At 42.0% G+C, this 23,975-nt stretch overlaps 2 protein-coding genes across 2 annotated transcripts in view; one reads left to right on the forward strand and one right to left on the reverse strand.

The window, feature by feature from the left end:
* The window catches only part of tnfrsf9a (tumor necrosis factor receptor superfamily, member 9a), a 133,884-nt gene that overhangs the window by 105,558 nt on the left and 4,351 nt on the right, over positions 1 to 23,975 (reverse strand). The gene's annotated exons all lie outside the window — the stretch shown is intronic.
* LOC306964379 (uncharacterized protein) lies at positions 677 to 23,665 on the forward strand. The gene is made up of 13 exons (XM_079558370.1): positions 677 to 988; positions 1,508 to 1,598; positions 8,528 to 8,590; positions 8,688 to 8,820; positions 9,223 to 9,313; positions 16,317 to 16,374; positions 16,770 to 18,095; positions 18,510 to 18,619; positions 18,830 to 18,901; positions 18,988 to 19,119; positions 21,120 to 21,214; positions 22,725 to 22,819; positions 22,893 to 23,665. The coding sequence occupies exons 2-13, from the start codon at positions 1,550 to 1,552 to the stop codon at positions 23,030 to 23,032; spliced, it is 2,364 nt and encodes a 787-aa protein (XP_079414496.1). The 5' UTR covers positions 677 to 988; positions 1,508 to 1,549; the 3' UTR covers positions 23,033 to 23,665.

Consider the following 23,975-nt stretch of genomic DNA (forward strand, 5'->3'; position numbering starts at 1 on the left):
TGAGTGTCTTCTCTCAAAACAAGTGCTAAACAGCTGCAACATGTGGACATTCTTTACGCGCTATGTGATCTGACAGGTCTGACGGGTGCGCGAGCATCAGCAGAGGGCAGTGTTACTCCTGCATACGTAAGTCACCCAGTGGGCACTTTCAACAAGTGGGACTTTTTGCGTCATTATCCTGTATTTATTTGTTTGTTTATCTTTTGGTAGGCTATAATACAGTCAGAATATAGCTTGATAGATTGAAGCCAAGACAGATCCACGTAATCTTGATTAAAGTGTTTATTATCCTCAGAAATAGTCCATAAGTCATAGAGCAACAGGCCATTCAGCACAAAAAGTGACCCAGGAGCAGCACGTTTTTTGTTTTTTGTTGTTGTTGTTTTTTAACAAAGAACCCTTTTTCAGCTCAGACCATACAGTGAGTACACCATAAGCACAGCAGCACAGACTGGAGAATTTGGGCAGTCAAAGGAGGCATTCATGTACTAATAGAGAGTTCTTGTATCTTCAATGTGTTCGCTCCAACTCATTTCACTTGTTTATTATTATACATTTGTCTCACTATATTAAACGTCAATGTGAATCTCACTATACAAATGTGAATCTGTTTGGGTCTTGTGGAGAAACTTTGCGGTCCGCGTTGTGGAGAGGTGCCGTGAACGCATCCCGCCCACTCCGAACAGGAGCCGTGAAGAAGCGCAGACTGTGGGCGAAGTTTGTCCACACAGGCTTCCCATCAGCTCCACGGGGCTTTTGTTTCGCCAGGAGCAACAGCCCTCTGCCGCTTTTTACAGCCCCCTTCAGTCCTGCAGCCTTTGTGACACGTTGGATGATTCGTCCAGGCGTTTAAGGAAAGAGAAAGAAGGAAAGTACGAATGCGCTCCGGGACGCGTAAGTTGACAGTTTGCTGTCAGGACTTGTTGAGTGTGCGCAGCCTATTCCTGCACCGAACAACAACACTCCGAGGATTCTGAACTGGCACAAGGTAGGTTCAAAAAAAGAGAGTCTGTTTTTAGATTACAACCTTTTTTAATCAAAGACCGCATTTCCCCCCAAAAAAATACTAAGGTCTGATTATCCGCAACCAAATGTAATGTTCCCACTTCCCTGTTCCCTTGTTTTGCATGATTTACTGTGAATCGAAATGAAATTGGGTCTAATTGAGGACTGACTCCTGATAAGATCAAGACTAAACCAGGATCAAAGCAGACCTTGGACCACCTGGACAGATTCAATAAAGCAGATCTAAAGAGTTCCTCTAAAACCATAGGTTGCAGATGCCAGAACAAGCAATGTGCGATTTGGATTTGTCATTGTACTGTGTGGCTTCTGGAACTCGCAGTAGAGATTTTTGATTAACAATCAGGCCACGGAGAAATAAATGCACAGCTCAAAATGTGTTGGTTAACTCTTTTCCTTTTTAGGTTTGAAGTAGCCTCTCCAGCTCCACGAGTGAGACCTCTTTCAACACTGACTTTCTCATGCTTTCTTTCTATATGGACAGTGTTCCCTGAATGACCATGTTGCACTGAAGGGACACACCACAATGGCAGAGCTGGAGATTGACCAGTCTAACCTTCCCCGCGTCCAAGAAGGTAAAAAAAAAAAAACCCACCTTTGGCACAACTGTTGAGCCATAAAAAAAAAGTTTACAGCTATACCACACTGCCCGGAGAGAGTGAGAGCATTTCAGTGTGTGCTCGTGAACATGTGCTTTTGTTTAGACTTGCCACATGGAAAAGTCAGAGGTGAGGGTCAAGCATTCAGGAGCCGGCAAGAGGCAAGGGATTTATTGAAAAATGGACAATGCTGTAGTGTTGGGCTATTATTAGTTCTTCTCCACAGCTTGCCCAAACTGTGCAGCGAGAGCGCAAGAATCTGCAGAACTAAATGAGGTAGTTTGTTTGGTGGCTCATTATCTGACTCTATGACTATTTTCTCATAGCATACTCATTATTGTATGTAGTGTGAGCTGGCTGGCGACCGTTGACGCATCTTTTCACACCAAACCAAAGCAGATAATAGAAGTGGGTTTGAATGTCTTTTATCAGGGGCCCAATTCACGCTCCACTGTTTTCTTTGAAACACAAAGAGGGCACTGTGCTTTTCAGCCTCGACACGCTTTGTGATGAGAGCAATTATAGAGCAGTTTTTGCATCAAGCACTAAAATTATCTTACTTTCTAAGAACAATCAGGAATTAAACGGGTCTAAACTAAAACTCAACCAAGACTAAATGGTCACATAGTGGTGCTTTACTCAAATAATCATGATAACATCGGTGCGCCACTGTAAAGCAGGAGGTGTGTTAAAGGAATAGGCCACCGTTTTTACATACTGAGATATGTTCTTACCTCACTTTAGACGTGTTAATATATCCCCGTCTGGTCTTTGTCCGTGCGCTCTGCCAGGCAAACGGAGCACATACGCAGCCTCTCCCACATGTCACATAGCTCCAAAAAAGCTCACGATAGAAGCTACCAAGCTCTTCCACGTGTTCCCTATTTAAATAAAGTTACGTGAAGTGTTTTCATGCGAAGTATATTTACACAGAAATGTAACATGTCGATTTTATAAGCAAATAAAAAGGGGGACTATATTGTGAGGCGTAATGATACGAGGAGCACAGCGTCCGCGTAGTAACTCCTAAAGACTTCCCCCCGCTCACTTCCGTCAATAACCTTTAGGAGTTACTGCGCGGACGTTTTCGGAGCTATGTGACATGTGGGAGAGGCTGCGTATGTGCTCCGTTTGCCTGACAGAGCGCACGGACAAAGACCAGACGGGGATATATTAACTCGACTAAAGTGAGGTAAGAACATATTTTAGTATGTAAAAACGGTGGCCTATTCCTTTAAGTGTTCAGCCCGAGGACACAACAACAACAACAACCATGTGCATTGTCAGCTGCGGCATCTCCCATCCAAACATCTGGGGGGGAACGGAAACCAATTGTGCGAGTGACTTCCTCCTGAAAAAACAGAACTTTAGTCTTCCAATTGAACCTCAAAGACTTCTCAGGCAGTTTGGGCTGGCCAAACCATTTAGGTTTTTTTAGGAGGACATACTGCTTTGGTGTCCATATACTATTTAGTGCACAAAGTGATCAAAATACTCAAATCTAATCTCAATCTAACCTCATGGGCAGAATATATCCCTAGAAGAGATGTTTGGCTCGCAACGCCACCTTAGACACTCTAAAAGAAGTCCTTGTATCTATGCCGCAGTTTGACCACTGTAAACTACCATAATTGAAGCATGTGTTGTTGTATTCCTTTCCATCTCTGTTAAGAACCACACTGTGTTGGATAAGCTCCAGCAATGACACAAAATGTATATTCCATCCTTGTATTGATGATGGGAGAGTCAGACCACAGTGCAAAAGCCTTTTGACACATCATTTCTGCAGCACATCCCAAAGATTCTCAATGGGGTTAAGAATACGATCTTGACTGGTCTATTGCATTGAGATAGTCAGCTGACCTCATTCTTTGGTCACATCCAGTTGGTGAACCTGGACCTGAGCAACTGCAGTGTGTCCGTCATACTTTGGCTCCTGTGCGGCTAAATGTGCCCCTTATTCTGAATGTTTATGTTGTCATTTCCTCAGCGGGCGCACTTCCCCGTGCCCCACATCCCCCTCACCTTCCTCCTGGTGCTCGTGTCAACTTTCTTTGTTTTCTCTGCACTCCTTATCAGTTCCTGTTTTTTTTTTTTTTTTTTTTTTGCTCTTCTGTCCGTTCCTGATATGGCCGTGTGTGCAAAGGGAAAGCTGCTCCATGAGGAATTCCTGCCCCCTACCCCCCTCCTCTTCTCCCTATCCATAACTCCACTCTTCCACGCTGACCCGCAACCCCATTACCCCATCACCTCCTTTTGTTCCCTCATGATGACAGGCTGAATGGCCCAGATCTGGTCCCGAGCACACAATGCAGCAGACAGGCACGGGATGGTGAAATATTTCGGGAGGAAAAAGCGGCGTGTGTAGGAGGCCAGAGCAGAGCAGAGGAAGGAGGAGAGAGCGCTGAAGAGGGCGAGCGTGGGTTGTGTGTGTGTGAGCGGGAGAGATTTGGACTCAAAATAGAAGGCATGTCATTTTCTCCTCTGGCCTGTGTCTTTGTGTCGGCCAGACAGTTGCGGCCTGAGCAGCTCCACAAATGACTGGGAAGATATGGCAGACTTGCAGGGCTGGTGTTTGATGTTTTTAGTTCAGTGCACTCTTGCTGCTTTTTTATAATGTATGGAACAGAAGGGGAATGTACTTCATGACCTAATGTAGAGATCACTTCTTTTTTTTTTTTTGCAAGAATGTGTACTTTTCAGGGAGTTCATCAATCTTCAGTTATTTTTTGTTATTAGTGCAGTATTTTTGGCTCGTTGCAAAAGAGTGCGGTTATAAAGTACTTCGGTCAATCTCATTAATTGTCATGGGACTTTATAATCGACAGGTTTACAGCCATTTCTTTCTTTTCCAGACAGGAACAGCTCCCAGTTTTGGAGTTCGGTTCAGACCGTAGAAGATTTTTGTGTTTTAGATTGGAGGAAAGCATTTGTTTCTGTGAGCTGAGGTTTTGAATAAAAGACATGTCTAAGTTCATGAATCAAAGCATATCGTCCAGCCTTAGCAACCACCTTGATGTAGCTGGGAACCACCTACAGCTAGGATCATGTACTGTACCTGGAGCAAAAGCCTGTCATACATATTTTGGTGAGAGAATACTTGAGAGTTGCAGCGGAAAAGTGAGTTGTGTAGTTTATACTACATGTCGTAAGGACTGGATATCTTTCACTTTTTTCCAGTATAAGTATTTAAACTGTGTTTATGGTACAAGTGTGGAATGGAATCTTATTTGTGTAGCTCTTTTTCCACTTGACACAAGTCACCGAAAGTGCTTCATTCAGGGTAGGGGAATTTGTATTAATTCACTCCACACACCGTGAACCCACACGCCACTACTAAAAACATGTACAATAAGCCAGGATGAATGAGAGTGTGTTTGTGATGACAGATTCAGATTAGTCAATGGCTACAATCCATCGTGGCATGTTTACCTGCATGAGTCCCATGAGTGTTCATTAACAAGCGCTGTCCCGACTAAATAAATGAAATATGGAGCCATTTCTTCCCCTTGGGGTGGACCGAGAAGCACAGATCTGCACCAACGGGTCCTCTGACCGCCATCTTTCATTCACGTGCACATCATTCATTATTCAATCATGTTTTAAAAAGTTGGTGTGAACCGGATCACAGAGGGAGAACATGCAAACTCTCTACACAGAAAGTTTCAGTGACGCACAAGCAACACCAATTCTGCTTTAGTCATCACCGAGAACAATAGAACAACAATCAAATGGAATAATGGTGTTCTTAAAAAAAATATTTTAGCAAAAAACAGCCGTTTAATTTTTTTTAAGTAGCTATGTTTAGTACTGTCTTACGATCCATCAAGCATCAACATTTTGTCAGTTTGTGGTAGCCTACTAACATTTCTTTGGTAGCAGTAGTGTCTTATTTTTAGCTTTTTAATGGCAAACGCCCTAGTCACAGTAGTATTTCTGGTACTAGTAGTATTGGTTGTAGTCGTAATAGCAGTACATTAAAATATATAATATCTTGCATAGTAATAAAAGTTGTAACTTGCTACAGGCTATATTTTCTTCAGTTGTAATCCGAGAGTCACTGAACCTTTTACTTTGGGATTTTGAGTACTTAACTTAAAGCTCTTCCAGACTGAGTAATGTTTTGGCATTCGGGGTCACAGGGGTCACCGTTTCCTGCCTTTCTAAAGTCGCCGTCTCAAAGTCAGACACCACAGATAAGATTCAATTATGTTGCCGTCCAATGTTTTCACTTCTTATCTCTGTGTTCTGGCTTCTCTGTGTTCTTGACCCGTGTCGGCCCCGGTATCCAAACGACACATCCCTGTTTCTGTTGTCTGCGAGCTGATTGGTGACTGTCCTCCTTAAGAAACAGACCTTATGGGTTCCTATATGGCCTTTCTAAGCAGCTTACCGAGGAGTGTTTTGTAAGTGTATGAAAACACTCTGGGCTTGTGTTTTCCTGCTGTCCCTGAACGTCTCAAACCTGTCTAGCAGCGATAATCGCTGTCTGACAGTGTCCCTCCCCTATGCGTCTGTGTATTGTGACAGTCTCGCTCCAAACAAGTTAGCCCGCAATGTAGACACACCCACATACACAGGGCCTGGATCCGCCGCCGCCGCCTCTAATTTCTCCAGTCTTTTGTTTCTCCTGCAACGATTCTAAATCCGTTTGGATGGATTGGTTTTCCTTGTCAGATTAAGTTAAATCCCAAGCTAGTTTCGCGCTGACATACTGAACCAACAAGGGCAGGTTCATCATCCGTTTAGGGGCTGTAGGCATTAAGCTCCACAACAGGTGTAAGTGATGTCTGGACTCTGCACACACTCAGAGCTGACGTCCCTCTGACTTTGTGACCCTTTGGGATGTCTTTCTTTTTTTTTTCTCACTGATTTGAAAAACAGAGACTGATGCACTGCGCTTACTTAGTTATTATTAGGGGTTGTAGGATTTGTCTAGCACTATTGTGAGATTGTGAATGCTGCTTTGTATCCTTCGACATGGTTAAAATCCCAGAACGATCCCTGTAACCAGCGTGCATCTTAAATATGTGTGCCATCTCCTGTCATTAATGAAGCCTGTGTGCGACTAAAGGCACGGCTGTGGAGCTGCTGCTTTAGTGGCATGGGGGGCAGCTCAGGGGAGGGATTAGCACCAGACAGGTGTTTTTAATTGGCCGTGCTCCTGTCCCGGGACGGAGTCTGTTCCCACTGTGCTTAACTCGCTCTAATCTCTTAAAGACTCCGGTCTATTTTGCTGTCGTTCAAACAGTCCAAAGGTACCATTTAGCTTGGCATGAGAAAAGTGAAAGCTGCAGTAAGTGCTCGCCTGCACCGTTGCCGTGTCTGTGTTTATTTCCGTGCGAGGAACTCTGTCTAACGGACGCCACAAAGACACGGGCTACAGAACTCTGAAGTTTTGTCAACTCATTAAGCACGGCTGTAAACAGAGTGGAGTAGGTAAACAAAATAGAGAGTGGCAAAATGAGTTGGAGCAAACATACCCCGAGCTGAGCATTATGGGTCATTCTCATGTAAGAAAACCCTCATCTGCCGTTTTAAGCTCTTGCACTTTTCATACGTTTTGTAAAGAACAGCATTAGGCTTTTATGGAAGTAATGACATGAAAACGGATCTGTTTTGACATGGAGCAGCAGGTGGCGAGCCTGAGGGATTAGGGCATATTGAATTGTACCTTCCCCTCAGAGAGTAGACAGCGGGACTTTGCTGAGCTTTTGGTTAAAGCTGCTGGGTTTAGGAGACGGTTCACTCTCGCTGCATGTATTTGCACCATCTGCATCGGCCGCCAGGAACAGGCCAACTTTGCATACTGATTTGTTATTCTGATGTGTTATATTGAGTGGCTGCATTTAGTGAGCAATCAACCCAAACACGTGGATCTCGTCTCTTAATATTTCCTCAGTGTGTTGGATTAGCAGAACATTTCAGGTCATATACTTTATTCACGACTGCAACTCAAATTATAACATTAAGAAGCACGGAAATAATCAGCTGAACGGTGACAATGCTACTTTTACTGTGGGTTATCGAACTCACCAATAAAAACGCCTGTTGTAAATAAATGCTTTTATTTCACCCTGAGTCAAACACTAAGCTTTCAATTACTGCACAAAATATGAAATATATAGCAAGTCCTCCATTAGGGCTGTGAGATTAATTGCGCTTGAATTTCAATTGCCGCGAATAGGAGAAGCTGCAATTATTCAGGTACTACCCACTGTCGTTGTGTCCTTGAGCAAGACCCCTCACCCACCTTGCCTCCTGTGTCTGCGTTGGTGTTTGAATGAAAGTGTGAATGGGTGACTGGTTCCTTGCTGTCAAGCGCTTTGGGCCTGATGAATGGAGAAAAGCGCTATATAAGTTGAGACCATTTACCATTTGTCCTTCAAGAAAGCAAATCTTCTCATGTTAAAATGTGCACTTTGAAACTAGTAGATTAAAGATTTATCATGACTAACTATCTAGCTGTACTTCTCCTAATGCTTTGAAAAAACACAAAAAATGTGTTTTGTTCCTTAACAGGGTAATGGATACAGACACATTTAGGCAGCAAAAGCACCACTCTCTCTTTCCAGCTCCTTAAGTGCACACTGCTGAGAGAACACTTCTAATTTGGGCCGCCCCTGTGCTTTTCTGGAACTCAGCCGCTGTTCCAGTTGAGATTTTATAGGCGCTTGTTATAAAATGTTTTAAAGCCATGATGGACTTGCATACTGACATTACAAATGCTTCTTTGTCTCTTTTCATGAAACTAGTCGACATAAATTCACCATTGTTTTGCTGTTGAGCTTTGGCTCTGAACAAACACAAGCAAAGCCATTAAAGTCTCAGTACGATGCAAGTGTTAATTGAAACATGCTGTGGCTTTTTATGTGAAATGCTGAAGTCGTGTTTTGTGTTTTCAGTGCGTCAGAACTTTGCTGTGCTGGAGGATGGAGTTTTGGCACACAGCCTACAGGAGCAGGAGAGTATGTGCAGACTTTGTCTATAACAGCTTCATTTCAGTCACTGTATGACTATCTCTTTCGATTTTGAAAGGAAATCAAACTTGTTTTTTTCTTGTAGTTGAAAAGTATTACATGACCAACATCCAAAAGAACCAGCTGGTGCAGAATGACATCCGTGTGGCCAAGCAGCTTCAGGACGAGGAGGAGGAGGCACGGAACAGCGCCCTCCTCAGGCAGACCTCCAGACAACTGTGAGTCCCCCATTATTGCCTCAAAAACTGCATATGTAAAAGTGATAAAGGGTTACTTTGGCAAAAAGTGTCCATGTAAGGCAACCCCTAGAAAATCCACAATAGAATATAAACAATTTGGTTTGTGTTACTTTGAGACTTATAAAAGAGAACATGAAAGTGAATGAATGAGGGTGGTAACATAAAAGTTTGATTAGTCCGTATATAAACCTTTCTGTTTTACCAAAAGAACAAACAATCATAGTTTAATCGAAGAAGACCGTATGAACCTTTTACAAAGTGGTCAGCACATAGTTTTGTAACAAAAAAAGAAAGTTGGAAGTATTGTGTGCATATGTGTGCACTGCATTGTTGCGTGTTTCCTGTGTTTTAATTAACCTCTTCTGCTCTGGTCTGGCACAGAGAGGAGCAGGACTTTGAGTACGCCCGTGTGATCCAGGAGGAGATCCAGAGGTGTGCGGAGGAGGCGCGGCGCAGGGAGCTGGACGATGAGGTGAATACAAATTTTTGTCTTTAAAGGCCTATACCTGATTTTGTATTTTGTATTTTTATTTTAAACAATGAAAGGGGAAGCCACTACATTAAAATGGTAGCTGTGGTCTATATTCATTCCTAACTTTCCTAACATATTTGTAGCAACTTAATTCTTCACAGGGATGAGTTTATCGGCACATTTCACAACTTTCAGGGTCACTGTCTCAGAAATGGTAGAAAACTAGCCTGCAAATTCATAAAATTGATTCAAACGCGTTAAAAATTGATGTGCAATGTTTTTCCCACAAATGTCTGAGTTTACAATATACTAAAGGACAAAACAACTTTTCTTCCATTACTAGAAAAATAAAATTAGGCAATATGCCTTTAAGAACACAATCTGTATACAATATATTTTTTTCACATGTTTAACCATGTCAGACACACATCTGTAGTAATAGTCGTCTGCTTCAGTCACTTTGGTCGTTTCTTCTTCTATTGCTGAAGCGCCCCAATGTGTATTCCCTGGTTTTGTTGCAGACACGTATGGGGCTGTTCTGCATCGAACTGCGTTCATTATGGCTACATTTGTTAGCGTGTCATTAGGCCTGTCACGAAAACAAATTTGAAGTTTGATATATTGAGGCAGGAAAGTATCGCGACAAACAACATTATTGACTCTATCGATACTAAATACTGTTAACTCTCAGGCATGTAAATGACAGTAAACCTTTGTTCTAAAAGTGCATCTTCACATCCTAAAATACCACACAAGCTCCAATAAATATTCAATATAATGTCAGTTTGTGTCAGTTAGAAATCAACGTTTTACCAAAAAAAATAGGGGGGAAATGCTAATAAATGTACAGACGGTAAATATCGAGCCCAAAAATATATAATTTATCTGTTATTTATTGAACGATAAGTCGATATAGTAATTATCACGACAGCCCTACGTGTCATTAACAAAAATAACTTCTTATATATTATTATTATTCCTGCAGAGCGCACTCAAGACCAGGTCAGCTCTTGGTGATAAAGTGTATTTTCCATAAACAAACACTGATTCAAAGCATTAAAGTGGGAAAAAATCCAGGCGAGAGCAATTATGCCAAAGAGTTAAGAAATAAAACATAAGAAATCAATGAAGTTTCCAAAAGCAGGTTTAAAAACTAATCAATGTAATTCTTCGATTGCCAGGAAGTTATGTTTTGAAGGATTTATCCCTGTACAAACACAAGTGGTCTCCCCGGAGTGCCAAGTGTCAAGCCGTAAACAGAGCAGACTAATGCGCTCAATGAACTAGTACAAGGATGTGTCAAAGGAAATGAAAACCAATTAAAGCCCCGGGCAAGTGCTTGCTTTCTTAATAGAGATTATATTGCTCAGAATTAAAATGTCGCCCTAGGAAAATAAGTTGTTGTACGCAAGTTACAAGGGTAAACTCGGCACAAAATGCTAACGCGATGTAAGATACTCTTCTAAATTGACGCATTTCACTTCTATAGTTGTCTTCATAAATCATTCATGAATAAAGGTGAAATTATTTTCTTACATTAACATTTGTATCAAAAGGTGAACATTTACATTCATTTTGCATAGTTTATCACCGACAATAACCTTTGGAGCTATTAACCCTCTGCTTTGGCTGAGGTAATTAAAGCACCGGGTAAAAACATAATGGCCTTTTATAAACTGTGTCACATACTTCCAACAGTGGAGCGTAAGAAAACACTCTGGGCTTTGTAGCTCACGGATATCCATGGCTCCAGGGATACATGTTTAATTATGTTGACGTCGGGGCTGGTCAGGACGATCATTGTTTGAGCTACACCTATTCAGGCATAAGCGCTGATCTAGGCCTCTGCTTTTTGCTGTTGTCCCAAAAAACGACAGTCAAAAACGGCAAAAAATGCACACGCGATTTGTGCAGCCATTAGCTAACATCAAACTCGGCACACACGCCGTTTATGTGCTTGTTTCATCATTGCACGTGCACCATCAGCAGCTTCTACCGATTTAAGAATAAGCTGTGACTTCTAAACAGTACTACAACATGTAACAATATCTCTATTCAGGATGAAAATGAAGGACAACTGATTGACAGTGGCATTTGTACTCGTAATCATTGCTCATGAAGATAACAGTAAAAACACGGCCCCAAAGAGCGCACATTTATGTGATTTAACCAGCAAATGTGGCACAGACGTAGCTGCTCTGTCTGTGGAGCTACAGCAGGATTTACTAAAGATCTGCTTTACTCCTGAGACTAAATTAATCCATCAAAGAGGAAATCAACAGAGTCTCACTCTGAGTCAGTGTTTAAGCTGCTCAAGACGTTGGCATGCTAACGTTTGGCAACTGTCAACCATTTACGGTTGATTCAATCAGCCGTAAATGGCTTCAACACGATGTGTGGCTCTCATCTATGAACACTGGGAAAATACTACAGTAACTGTTCAGCTCCTCTGTCACATGTTGTAGCCAAGGCTAGATGTTTGGAGTTTGGTTCAGAGCTTTCTCTTGGAGAGGTCAGAGCTGAGCTGTTGAAGCTAACTGCTAACCAGTAGCATGCTAACATCTTGAGCAGCTTAAACACTGACTCACTGGTTTCTTCATATAAATGTGCGCTCCCTGGGGCTGTGTTTTTACTGTTATCTTCTTGAGCAATGATCATGAGTACATAAAAATGCCACTCACACAGTTGTCTTTCATTTTCTTCCTGAATAGAGATATTGTTATATGTTGCATTACAGCATAATTCTACTTTTGTTGTTATGGCGGCCATTTTGAATATCAAAGTCACATGACTGAAAGGCATGTATAATTCGAGCCCCCGAAAATTACTATATCGACTTCAGATAAACAATACATTTTTGTGCTCAGTATTCATCATCTGTATTTATTTGCATTTTTGTCCCCATTTTATTATAGTAATAGATATTTTTTTCCCAAGTAAGTTGTGTCTCATTTTATTTATTTATATTTATCTTTTAAGATTAAGTCCTTTTCCATCAAAGCTTTACAGTCATTTTTATGCTTTAGAGTTGTGGCTGTGGCCTTTAAAGCTCTTCAGTAATATAGTTTATCGCAATATTATCCTGCCTCAATATATCGAACTTTAAAATTTGTATTTTTATCTTGACAGGCCATCGTATATCACCACAGTGTTTGAACATGGCCAGGAGCATTAACATTTGCGAGAATACTGAGACATGAGTGGTTAAACGTGCAGAATCTCATGTGTCAGAGCACCTTTGTAGATTTTTTTATTTTTAATGAGACTCCATGTGGCTAATTATACTTTTGATGTGATTGCGATTACTCTTGCATCCCTATTTGGTCATATTGTTTATTGCTAAGTTGGTGGCTACAGTTCCTCAGCTTGCGAAACACGTGATACAGTATTCACTTGTCAGCATATGGTTTTCGTCTTGTCCTGCCGGCGTCCGCTTTACAACCTGCATTTCTCACAGTGGGTTCTATTGACTTTATTGTAAGCTGTAGGGGTGAAGTAAAAGACAGGGCCAAGCTGTGAAGAAGAGGAGTGTTTGGATAAAAACAACTGTAGCCATGAGACTTCCCGGCTCGTCGGTGGAACGTAATATTTTCCTATGGCCCACAGTTTCCTCTCTGTGGAAGGCCGCTGCAGTGGTGGTTTGGAGGATGTGAGGTCAGTGGGTGACAAGGTTCATTCAGCGCAAATGGCCCTGGTTTAGTCAAGTCAAGATCCTCATCGAAAAGACAGTTATTTGTTGACTTTATTGTCCCGTTGGTAAATTTGTCCTACATTTAACCAGTGCCTGAGGGAGACTGGCCAGTCCGGGACACGTGGGGAACACTGTGCAGCGCTCGGGGACTGAAATCCAAATCCTGAGCCAACATCTTGGTCAAGATTTCCGAGCTGGAGGATTATTCTACCGGGCATACACATAAAACATCCTAAATAAAACAGAAATGAATGGTTTGCAAGCCTAAAACTATAATTGATGCATGGACATAATGCTGCTCGTTTGAGTAAGCTCTTAGTCGTCCAGAACGATGCATGTAGCGCACTGCAAAAAGAAATCAGTGGCAAGCTTTTTTTTTATCATTCTTTATTTTAAGTCAATTGAGAACCAATTCTCATTTACAATGACGACCTGGCCATGTACGTTAGTGAACACGCTGTTAACAAAACAAACAAAAGGAAGCAGATTTATTTTAAAGAAGATTAAAGTAACTAATTTCAAGAAATTTGTCTGTGGGGCAAGTTTTTACACTTAAACTGAGAAAAAACACCTACCAAGTTTATTTATTTAATTTTTTTTTTAAATCTAATTTCAGAATCTATCGTTTTTATTGCCATTGTGTGAAAACAGGTTCACAAACTAAGATTTTTCTCGGTACTGACATGCAACATAAAACATAACATATAACACAGAATCTAGATAAAAAATAAGCTATAAAACTTTAAACTATAAGGCTATAGGGGGCATGCATAAGAATATTAAATAAGATAAATAATTAAAGGTAAAACATGGTAAGACAACAATTGACATAGAGCAACAGCGGGATTGTATTTACAGATGTGTAGGTATATAAAGTGATCATTTTGAGTGCAATGAGATCTTTTGTCTTTAAGAAATGAGGGCGCATTTTGTTATTTCTATATTATGTTTCGCAGTGGGCTTAGTCTCTTTAATTGTTGCTGCTTACTATCATGTTGAAAATATTTTCAAATTGTAAAAATGTTTCCTAACTCTGGATATGTTGTTGTGAACTTCACATTTTACGGAAGTAGAGATAAACATTCGATAACTGTCTGTGCAAACATACTGTACATATGGGCCATGAGTCCCTGTTCTACCCTTGGAATATGGAATTTACCCCCTTTTGTCTCTGATGATTGAAAGCATAATCATTTGAACTTTTTTCTATTTTACACCTCTTTAGGGTGTAAAATTATTATTGATGCTTACCACAGGTATTATCCCAGCAAAGCAACTGGAAATACCTGCAATATACACTTGTAGCGCCTGATTTACTAAGCAAGGTGCAAGCACAGCTTAAACTTTGCACCTCAATAGACAGTGTTTATATTAGTGGTGCAAATCTGAAATGTGAATGACTTTGTGCTGTGGCCTTTTAGCGTTTACGAGAGAAACATAATCTCAGCTGTACCTGCTTTATGCACCACTATAGCACACCTACATGTGCAAAGTAACGCATAGTAAATCTGGCCCACACTTTGTAAGTAGTGGCCTGTCGCATGCTGCTCCTAGCGCAATGTCCACATAACTCTCTTTTGAAACCAATCATTTTGTTTTGTCAACATTGATGCAAGCACTAAATGAAGAGCATCCGCTGTGCTGGCCTGCCCTCCCTCTGCTATTGACGGACAGATCAGTCGTGTTGATTAAATATGGGACTCCCTGTAGGTCATGTCTTTAATTAAGGAACAGAAGGCATCAGGCTGAGCAGTTGGAAATGCCAGATCCCTGTGGCACTGACGCCTAACCTGCCATGGCAAGCTGCTAATTGTCTACTGCTGATCCCCGCAAAACAGCCGACGCCAAGCTCTGATTAGGACCACAAAAGAGCTGTGTTGGCTTTTAGATATGATTTATGTTGCAAATGTTGTCGTTAGAGAGACAGTCTTCAGGACTGAGCAGGGCGGCTTTTACAGCACGATGGCTGAATTGAAGAATGGGCCAAAATTTCCCTATTTCCCTATTTCCCCATGCTGAAATGCATGTGATTCTTGCATTAGATCAGCAGTTTCTTAAATAAGTCTCTCAAACATTGAAGCTTCTGGGCATGTTTCAAGCATCCACTGTTAACTGAATATAAACTTTTAAACATGACTTCATTGCAATACCTGTCAGAAGTTGCAAATAGATGTTATTCTTGAGGATCAACTGCTTTTGAAGAGGCCCTTGTCGTCCCTGGTCCTGTGGTTCCCAGAGTGGGACAGAGGCGTGTGGAAGGGCTGCCACATTCCCCAGTGACAAGGTGTTAATTCAAGTGGCACAGCGCCTGTTTTTGGCGACTGGAAGCTGGCTTATCCCCATTTCCATTACCTCATCCCTTGCACCTTCTTTATCAGACCTTTGATTGTGTCCAATGGCATCTCGAACTTGTTTCCTCACAAGTCATCTTTGGTGATTTTTTTTTGCTGAGACTTTCACCTGTTGCCTTTTGAGCTGCAATGCAAACAACTCCTCCGCTTTTTTAAAATTGCTGTGTCAGATCAGATTTTAGAATTCAAACAACTTATCTCAAACAATTCCTGCAAGTGACTGGTAATTTATACCTTTACATCTTTTACAATGTTTCTTTTTTTTTTATTATTTCATACTTTTTTTTTTTTGCTTTCTTAATTTTGTGTTATGCTGCCCTCTTCTGACTTGAAATGGAAAGGCAATCTCTGGTTCTGCGTGTTGGTCCCAGTCTATGGCTGATCTCTTATAGGCTGTAATTATGTTTGCTTACTTTTTAAAATTATCCATGGAGTCACTGCACCTCCCCTGAGAAACTTTATAACTCTATGTACTGATAAAATGACTCGAACTACTCGATCCACTTCTAGAGGAGAATGCAGCGTCCCAAAATGTAAAACTGCCGTCGCTAAATCTGCCTTCTCTGTGATCGCAATGGGTCAGTGGAACACACGCCAACAGAGATTATTGCAAGTACGACAATCAAAAGATTTGCGCAGTTGACTAAAAAATGGCTTCTAGAAAAACAAACTTGCACTCATGACCTGTAACGAAGCCATGAAGGAGCGACCGTTAAATGTATGTTTTTAATGATGTCAAAACGTATAAATCCATGGTCAAGTATTCATCTACATTTAAAGTCAGTTTTTGTACTGCAACATCAACCTGCCCAGGGACTACAGGCGGAAATTCGTATTTTTGCTATAACCTGGTACAATGCATCTTTCCTTTTGGTCAATGTTAAATGGTGCACTGTCCCTGTCTAAATAAAAAACATACCATACCAATTGGGTAATTACACATACTCTTTTGTCTTCACAGGAATTGGCCAAACAGATTCAAGAGGAAGAGGAGCAGAGGGGCAGGATTACCAGAGAAGGTACGATACATTGACTAAATTGACTGAAAAAAACTGGTGTTTTATACAGGGGCTGTTTTTTTTTTTCCTCAGTGTATTATAATTTGCTTAGTCATCCTTCAGTATATTTCTGACACAGAAGACGACAGACGACACTTTAATCCCTTAAAGTTGTGAAATGTGCAAACTCACCCGGTGATGAATTGGGATGTTCATGATGCTTTAGGCGTGTGAGAACTGAATGAGTTTGAATCCCATCCCAAAATGTGCAATTTGTTAGTTCTTTCATTGTTTGTAAATAGAGAAATGGTACAGAGGTACACAACATGAGTACAGTAATCCATATACTACTGTTTGAAAGCTTTTTTTCTTTGTTCTGTGTTTGTATCTTTATAACAAGTCAACAAATACATGAGATTTGTTGCATCAGCATTACGTACTAACTTACACTGTGCTCTTTAACATTAACGCCCTTTGGCCCCTGCTTTTGTGTTGCATGTTCGGCATGACTGTAGCCCGCAGCAGTGGCTCTGATCTGCCGTTGCCACAGCAGCATTCACACCGCGGCCCTCACTCACAGGAGCAGTACTCCCCCGTGTCCAGCAGGGGGCAGCGTTCTACCTCTGACTACCTCTCCTCACAGCTAGACTGCCCTCAGGCAGACTCCCCCATGGGGCTGAGAACAAATCCACGTCTGCGGTCAGGTGAAGGACATTCATTTAGAGATTGTGGGGAGTGTTTGAGCGAAGAATCAGACGGATCGGACGCAGTTTTCTCTGAAGGCTCCTCTGGCAGGACCAAGAGAGACAGCAGACTGGGCACTGTTCCTCCCCCACACCAGCCACGAGAAAGGAACTACAGAAGTCTGATCTCTCATAGTAGAAGTTTCCCTGAATACAACTATGAGAGAGATCACTCCTGTGAAAATGGCCGTGTCGAAAGGAGGGATAGAAATCACAATATAGAAAAAGATTACAGAGAGGAGTACAATGGTTGGCATAGAAACCAGGAGCTAGAGAGAGAGTTATCAGCAGTGAGAGACAGACGATGCAGCCGCACCGAATCTGTGCGACTCCCTGACAGGCGTAGGCAAAGTTTTCGGGAGGCCGCAAAGACGTGGGCTTACAAGGACAACCCCGACAAGCACGTGCGCTTCCGGGACGACTCCAGTAAGGCCGGGGAGAGATCATCCCAGGCCGGGCGCCCGGAGGGAGTGTGGGAGATGCTCGGGCAGGTGCTCAGAGAGAGGGGTGTGCCGGTTAGGTTAGGCAGCAACGGGGCGCCTCTTCAAATAGGAGCAGCTCAAAGGAGGGAGAGGAGAGACAGCCAGGCGCTTTACGGGAGCGAGGCGTCCTGCAGCGACACCCAACCACATCAGAGGGCCTTTGAGAGGGCTGTCACCGCCAGGCACAGTTTCCATGGAGATATCCGCGAGAGGCGACGATCGGCACAGCGCAACACCATCAACGGGGTTCAAACTCCAGGCAAAGATTATGAGCACGTGCGACCAGACCAAGAAATTAGGAGGAGAGACTCGAATTTTAGCAGGCAAGGAAGCGGACGCTGGAAAGAGCAGAAATCCTCAGGGAATGATGACGGGGATGTGATTGATCATCGCATTAGAAGGACCACAAGTGAGCGGAGAACGCAGGGGAGTGCAGAGGAGCGGGACACGGAGCGACCTGACAGGAGGGGCCCGCACAGGAGCCAGAGCCTGAGGTCCAGACACAGGCCGCCCGCAGGTAACAGGCGGAACTGCAGCCAGCTCTTAATCTGCAGACGGGACATGCATATCTGAGTGCTCCTCTCATCCTGCTTCAATCAACATCTGACCCTCCTGAATGGTCTCTTGTGGTGCTTTGGGGCTTTTACTGAAGCGGCTCTGGTGTCGTGGATGTAATTCAAAGGGCCTTCAAATAACAGCTTAGTGCGCTCTTTCATTTTCTGTTTCGGTTCCTATTATGCACGAGAATATGAAACTACTTACCAATCCCGTAAAATGATGCATCCTCTTTCAATGAGTGTGATTCAATCCTCTCTATTCATTCAGCCTTCCTTTTCTAAATTCAAGTGTGTGGTTATTGGCTCTCTCCATGTAGTGCACTTGATATTTCTATTCCCGTCATGTCTCATTGGTGTTGTATTGTTTTGGTTAGAGCGGGACAGGACCAGCCTCGAGTTGGGAGAGCTGCAGCAGGTACTTCATGACGAGGAACTGGCCCGCAAACTGCAGGAGGAGGAGGAGGAAGAAAGGCTGTCGAGCAGGGTGAGTCCCTCCAACAGAAATGTGGGAAACATTTCTGAGCGTTTTTTTTTATTCCTAGTTTCAGATTTAATTTCATATCGGCGGTTCACAACCCAACGCAAGATTTTATGATTGTGTGATCATTTCCAGATGCCATTTGTATGACTTGTATGACTTGTCTGTTTGTTGGCTATACTATTTGGCTTTTACAAATGCTTCTGATTTCCACAGAACCCGCGGCCTTCACCTCGTAATTCATGCCCAGAGGGAGACTTCAAAGTTGCCCAAGTTGCGCAAGATGAGGTACAAAGGTTCTCCCTAAGCCTGGTGATTTTTGTATTGTTGCGCCGCTAATCCCTCACTGTTGTCTGCGTCTGCTGCCTCTCCAGGAAATAGCCCGTTACATACAGAAGCAGGAAATAAAAACGAAGCGGCGATCTCGTGAGCTGGAAGGCCCTGTTTCGTGGCGGGAACACCGAGCTATGATGAGTCAGCATGACCGAAGAGCCAGAGAGAGACAGGTCATTGGTTACACTGAATTAACCCCACACTTCAAGTGAAGTGTGGGGTTAGCGTTCTTGTGGCTGGGTGATCAACTTTTGTACCATGCATATGCAATGAAGTAATAAGGTCAAGTCAAGGGTGAATCAAATAAAGCAAAATAAATTATTTTATTTGTGGGCACCAATTAATTGTAGAATTTTTGTCAATATTACACCCAAATTGAAGCATGGAGAAGAAGCTTCTTGAAAAAAGTGTTAAAATAGCAACAAAAATTAGACGAAAACAAGGATGAAAATGCAACCAAAAAGTGACAACAATCCACAAAAGATCAATAGCAAAGGGACAAAAATGCAACAAAAAAGTGATGAAAAAGCAATAAGAGTGAATGAAAAATGACAAAAATGTGATGAAAAAGTAGAGGAAAAAAATGTGATCAACACAACAAGGAAGCAATGGAAAAAAAATCAAACAGCGCAAGGAAAAAGATCAGTTTAGATTACTTTTGGGTTAAGAGGTTAAACATGCAGGTGACACAACAACAAAAGGTAAAAGAGTGTCAATTCTATATCATTCTCAGACAGTGCAAAACACTGAAGGCTATGTTAAAGGAACAAGCCGCCGTTTTTCCATGATGAGATATGTTCTTACCTGAGTTTAGACAAGTTGACGTGCACTGTCTGGTCTTTGTGCGTGCCCGTGGAAGAGCGTGGTAGCTTCCAAATTCATCCCCATTTGGAGCCATATGGATATGCTGGGAGAGGCCAAATGCTAACAACATCTTTGTCCTTTTAGTGTGACTGAGTGCACGTACAAAGACCAGACAGGTGCGCATCAACTCGCCTAAGCTCACATAAGAACATATCTCGGTATGGAAAAACGGTGGCCTGTTCCTTTTTAAGAATGAAAATGATGCCAGCGCAGTCGTCCAGGGTTAATCGATTTGTTTTCCGTGGACTCTCGTGATGAATGAGCTAAATCAATAACATGTTTTACTTATTTAAAATCTACGACCTCCAACAAACTTAGCAAAGATTAACAGCACATTGACTTGCCTCGCCAGAAGACCAAACTGCAGAGCATGCCATTGTTTTTATGAAGAAATGTATAAAAAACATGTTTTGACTCGGCTAATCCGTGAAGAGACTCCTCGTTTGTGGACAGCAGGGAGCGATGATGTTGATTTATGATATTGTAAAGTAAATATGAGATCCATGGAACAACATATTCAGGAGTCCAAATACGTATATGTGAACTAGAATTCCAGTATATTGAATAAGGAAATGTCCATTGGTATTATTTTGGAATGTGCAACTAATCCCCGAATATGTTGAACTATGTCTTATATTTTAATGGAACACAACTAAAATGTGAAGAGAGAGTTTGAAATCCTGTTAAAACGTTTAACAAAATTAACCTTTTTACTATTAAGTTTGCTCATTTCCAGACAGAGATAACTACATATCACATTTACTTATTAAGTCAGCCCTTGTGAACAATTGGAACAGTTCACTAAACATTCACGTCAGTGCTGCTGACGTGGAGGAAATTGGATAAAATCTTGACGCTGTCTATCACCACAAATGTCAGACATGGTTATTGATTCACTAACCGCTTTGCATAAACTTGGTGTGGATCTACGTGCACTGTGCAAAGATTACTATGTGTATGTAAGACCCTATTAACTGCATGCTTGGTAAAAGAGGCTACATGGCCTGGGGGACAGTAGAGATTCCAACCAAGGGGAAGCTGGTTGTTATAAAGGAATTGATAACAACTTTCAAATAACAAAACCTGAATAAAGGGTAGAAAAAAAAGGTACTGGACAAGTAGGAGAACATGTCTCATATAATTTGACAAAATAAGTGTTTTTGCTAAATGAAACTGGAGGAAGTAAGAAATGCAGATCTCATTAGGGCACTCTGCTTTAGTTTGGTTTTCTGGTCTGTTATAAATGTGGGCAATGAAAAGACCAGCAAGACCAAATTAGTGAAGTAAATGCTTCATTCTCCTGACTCAGGTCCCACGAGAAAGACTAGATTCTGAGGGTCTTCCTTCCCCCATGGAGGACTGCTCTCCTGAGGAACCACCACACAGTCCAACCTCCACACTGCCGTAAGTCCCTTCTATATACAGTAATAAACTTTTTACTTGCTAACCTTTTTACTATGAAATTGTCAGAACAGGGACTCAGACCCACAACGCTAAAGACAGAACAGTATTCCGCCATAAAGCAGCCTTAAAGGTGTATGATGCAACTTTTTATGTGGGAAAAAAAGATATATATATTTGGGCAAATTTGACCTTGTAGTGACACAGTGGCTGAATGAGTGGTCAGAATGGCGCCTTTACTTTCCATCACAGTGGTCTCTAGGACGCTCCAGGATCAATTGTTTGGAAGGTCACTGCTGACGGACGGAAGGTGCCATGCTGACCACTCACACAGCTGCTGTGTCATTACAAGGCAGAGCTGTTATTTCCTATACGCAGATTACGGAAGTAGCATAGGGCCCCCGCAGCCGCAAGGGCCCTGAATGTCGGTCAAATGATAGTGTTGTTTCGCTGATTAATGAGCGTGTTGTTACGAGAACCGGCTCTCTGACGGCGCTCACTCGTCACTCCCAACACGTGAGCGCCTCCCCACTCGGTCTGTCTCCGACACACGCCTTTCTCCCGTCTCCAGGCGGGACTCCGGGTTGTTTCGGCCACACACTCATTTGAACTCTCTTCTTGTTTCGAGCAGAGTATCAGGCCAGTAGTTTGGTGAATAGAAGAGAGTAAATTGTATTTGTCTCAAATGGGAGTTAAATCCACACGGTTCTCATGAGCGCATTTAGGCTACTTTCAGTAACTCTTGTTTTCAGAATGTGCTTGATCTTTTCCGTGGTAACATAAAAATATAACCGTCAGGTGCAAGTTTCAGTTAGTTTTAAGTCAGTGGTTCCCAAACTGGGTCAGGGACCAGAGGTTAGAGAATGTGCCCAGTCTGACAGTGGTTTAGTGGGTAGTGTTTCTTACACAGTGGGGCAGGGCCCAAATTGAGGTTATGTTCCCCTTCTGCCCTGCACTACTGCACAGTGTAACTGTTTTTGACTGTAAATGGGTTTGCTCATCAAATAGCTTGGGAATGCGTACTGTAGGGCCCCCGAGTGGATTATTGCTTAGGGCCCCATAAGGGCCAGCACCGGCTCTGCTATAAGATCAAATGCACACAAATAAAAACAAAACAAAAACACGTTTTTTCAGCACAAAAAGTTGCATAATGCACCTTTAACCACTAGACTATCGCCTGCATACAGGGAATCATTTATATGCATGTTTCATATATTTGTTTTTCAATTCCATTGCCTAAACAATACCTTTTTTCAGCACCTGTGCAGCAATATACTTATAAAAGTCCTACTGGTAGAAAAATATGTGCAGTTTTTCTTTTTCAGCATTAGTATCATTACCAGCCATGATCCTGACACTGCATATTATCATGCAGTATTTATCTAACCACAAACCACAGATTTATCAAAGCAGATCTACCTTCCCCCTATGCCTAACCACATGGGTTCCTTTGTATACAATCTGTTGCTCTTTCTAAACCCTTAAATTTCACTATGAATCTGTTATCTTCCAGACCGTCTTCCCATATTAGGAACATCGCGGAGGAGCTTGACCCGACGTTCCAGGCTCGAAGGCCCGCCCCGGAGAACCTCCGAGCTGTGCAGAACGGTAAACGGACAAAACCCTTTCAACAAAACCAGCAACAATGACGGGACATTCACATCTCTGTTCTTTTACACAGATTCCTCCTGTGCTCCACTTCCAGCGCAACAGTCGGGATTTCTGGAAGAGCCCACGTTTGTGCCGCCCACCAAGAGGCAAGCGGAAAAGTCAGTCCGACCCAAGTCCAAAGAGAAGAGGGAAAACTGCAAGCAACAATAACAATTTCAGCCTGAGCACAGAAATGTGAAAGAAATCTGTCGGAAACGATGAGGTTTCTCTCTCAGCTGTTAGCACTTTAGACCACAGGAACAAATCTAAGGGATGTATTAGAAGTGCATAGGAACAATGCTTTTCTGGTTTTGTATTATGTTTTGAGGGAGCACATCTACAGGGAGTAGAGTGAGTATTGTTTGAAATCATGTTTAATTTAAGCACGTCCATTATATTTGCATCTATGCGTTTAAGTTTTGTAGGAGAAACTATGTTGTGTTCTTTAATACTTTTACTTTATATGAGTAATGCCCTTATTTGACCGTGGTGTCGTCTATGCATCATACAAGAACCATAAAGCCATACTCTGGTTCCATTACGCTGTGTGTTTAATTTGCTGAATTTGCATGAAGAATACTGACAATCAAAAAAGCTTGAGGGCTTGAAACTCTGACTAATCCATTATTGTCTATTTGTCAAAATGACGGTGTCTTTATGAACTGGAAACCTGACTCGGCTAATTCAAGTTTCTACACCTCACCAAGACAGCTCACTGACATTAACACCTAAAAATAGAGCTTTAAAACCCATGAGTCATTCATACTGAGGAAGAAGGCCACTTTAGTTTAGATTGTGGTTTCTTAGTAAAAGAGAAGTGTCACCTGATGTCATTTGCTTATGTGGATTTGTACTTTTTTTATTAAATATATATTATCTGCCTGCTTTGTTACCAAATTGACTTCTTCATTTACAGGGAAACCTTTAGTTCTGTTACATTCATTCAGGACAATGTGATAAAGGAAAACCAAGCCACAACACAATTGTAGAAAACATTTATTTCAGTGTTACATAAATTACACAATGTAAAAAAGAGACCATTATAACCACAAATGAGGAAGAAGCCCTCTCCGACGATACTATCACTATCATAAACACACACAAACAGCACTGA

Source organism: Gobius niger, assembly GCF_951799975.1.
Source record: "Gobius niger genome assembly, chromosome: 6".
NCBI classification, from domain to species: domain Eukaryota; kingdom Metazoa; phylum Chordata; class Actinopteri; order Gobiiformes; family Gobiidae; genus Gobius; species Gobius niger.

Excerpts from the sequence above, each read along its gene's own strand:
- LOC306964379 (XM_079558370.1), top strand. The coding sequence starts at position 1,550 with ATGGCAGAGCTGGAGATTGACCAGTCTAACCTTCCCCGCGTCCAAGAA. Across the intron at positions 8,591-8,687 it reads CAGCCTACAGGAGCAGGAGA|TTGAAAAGTATTACATGACC; the intron begins GTATGTGCAGAC and ends TTTTTCTTGTAG. Across the intron at positions 18,902-18,987 it reads CCCAAGTTGCGCAAGATGAG|GAAATAGCCCGTTACATACA; the intron begins GTACAAAGGTTC and ends CTGCCTCTCCAG.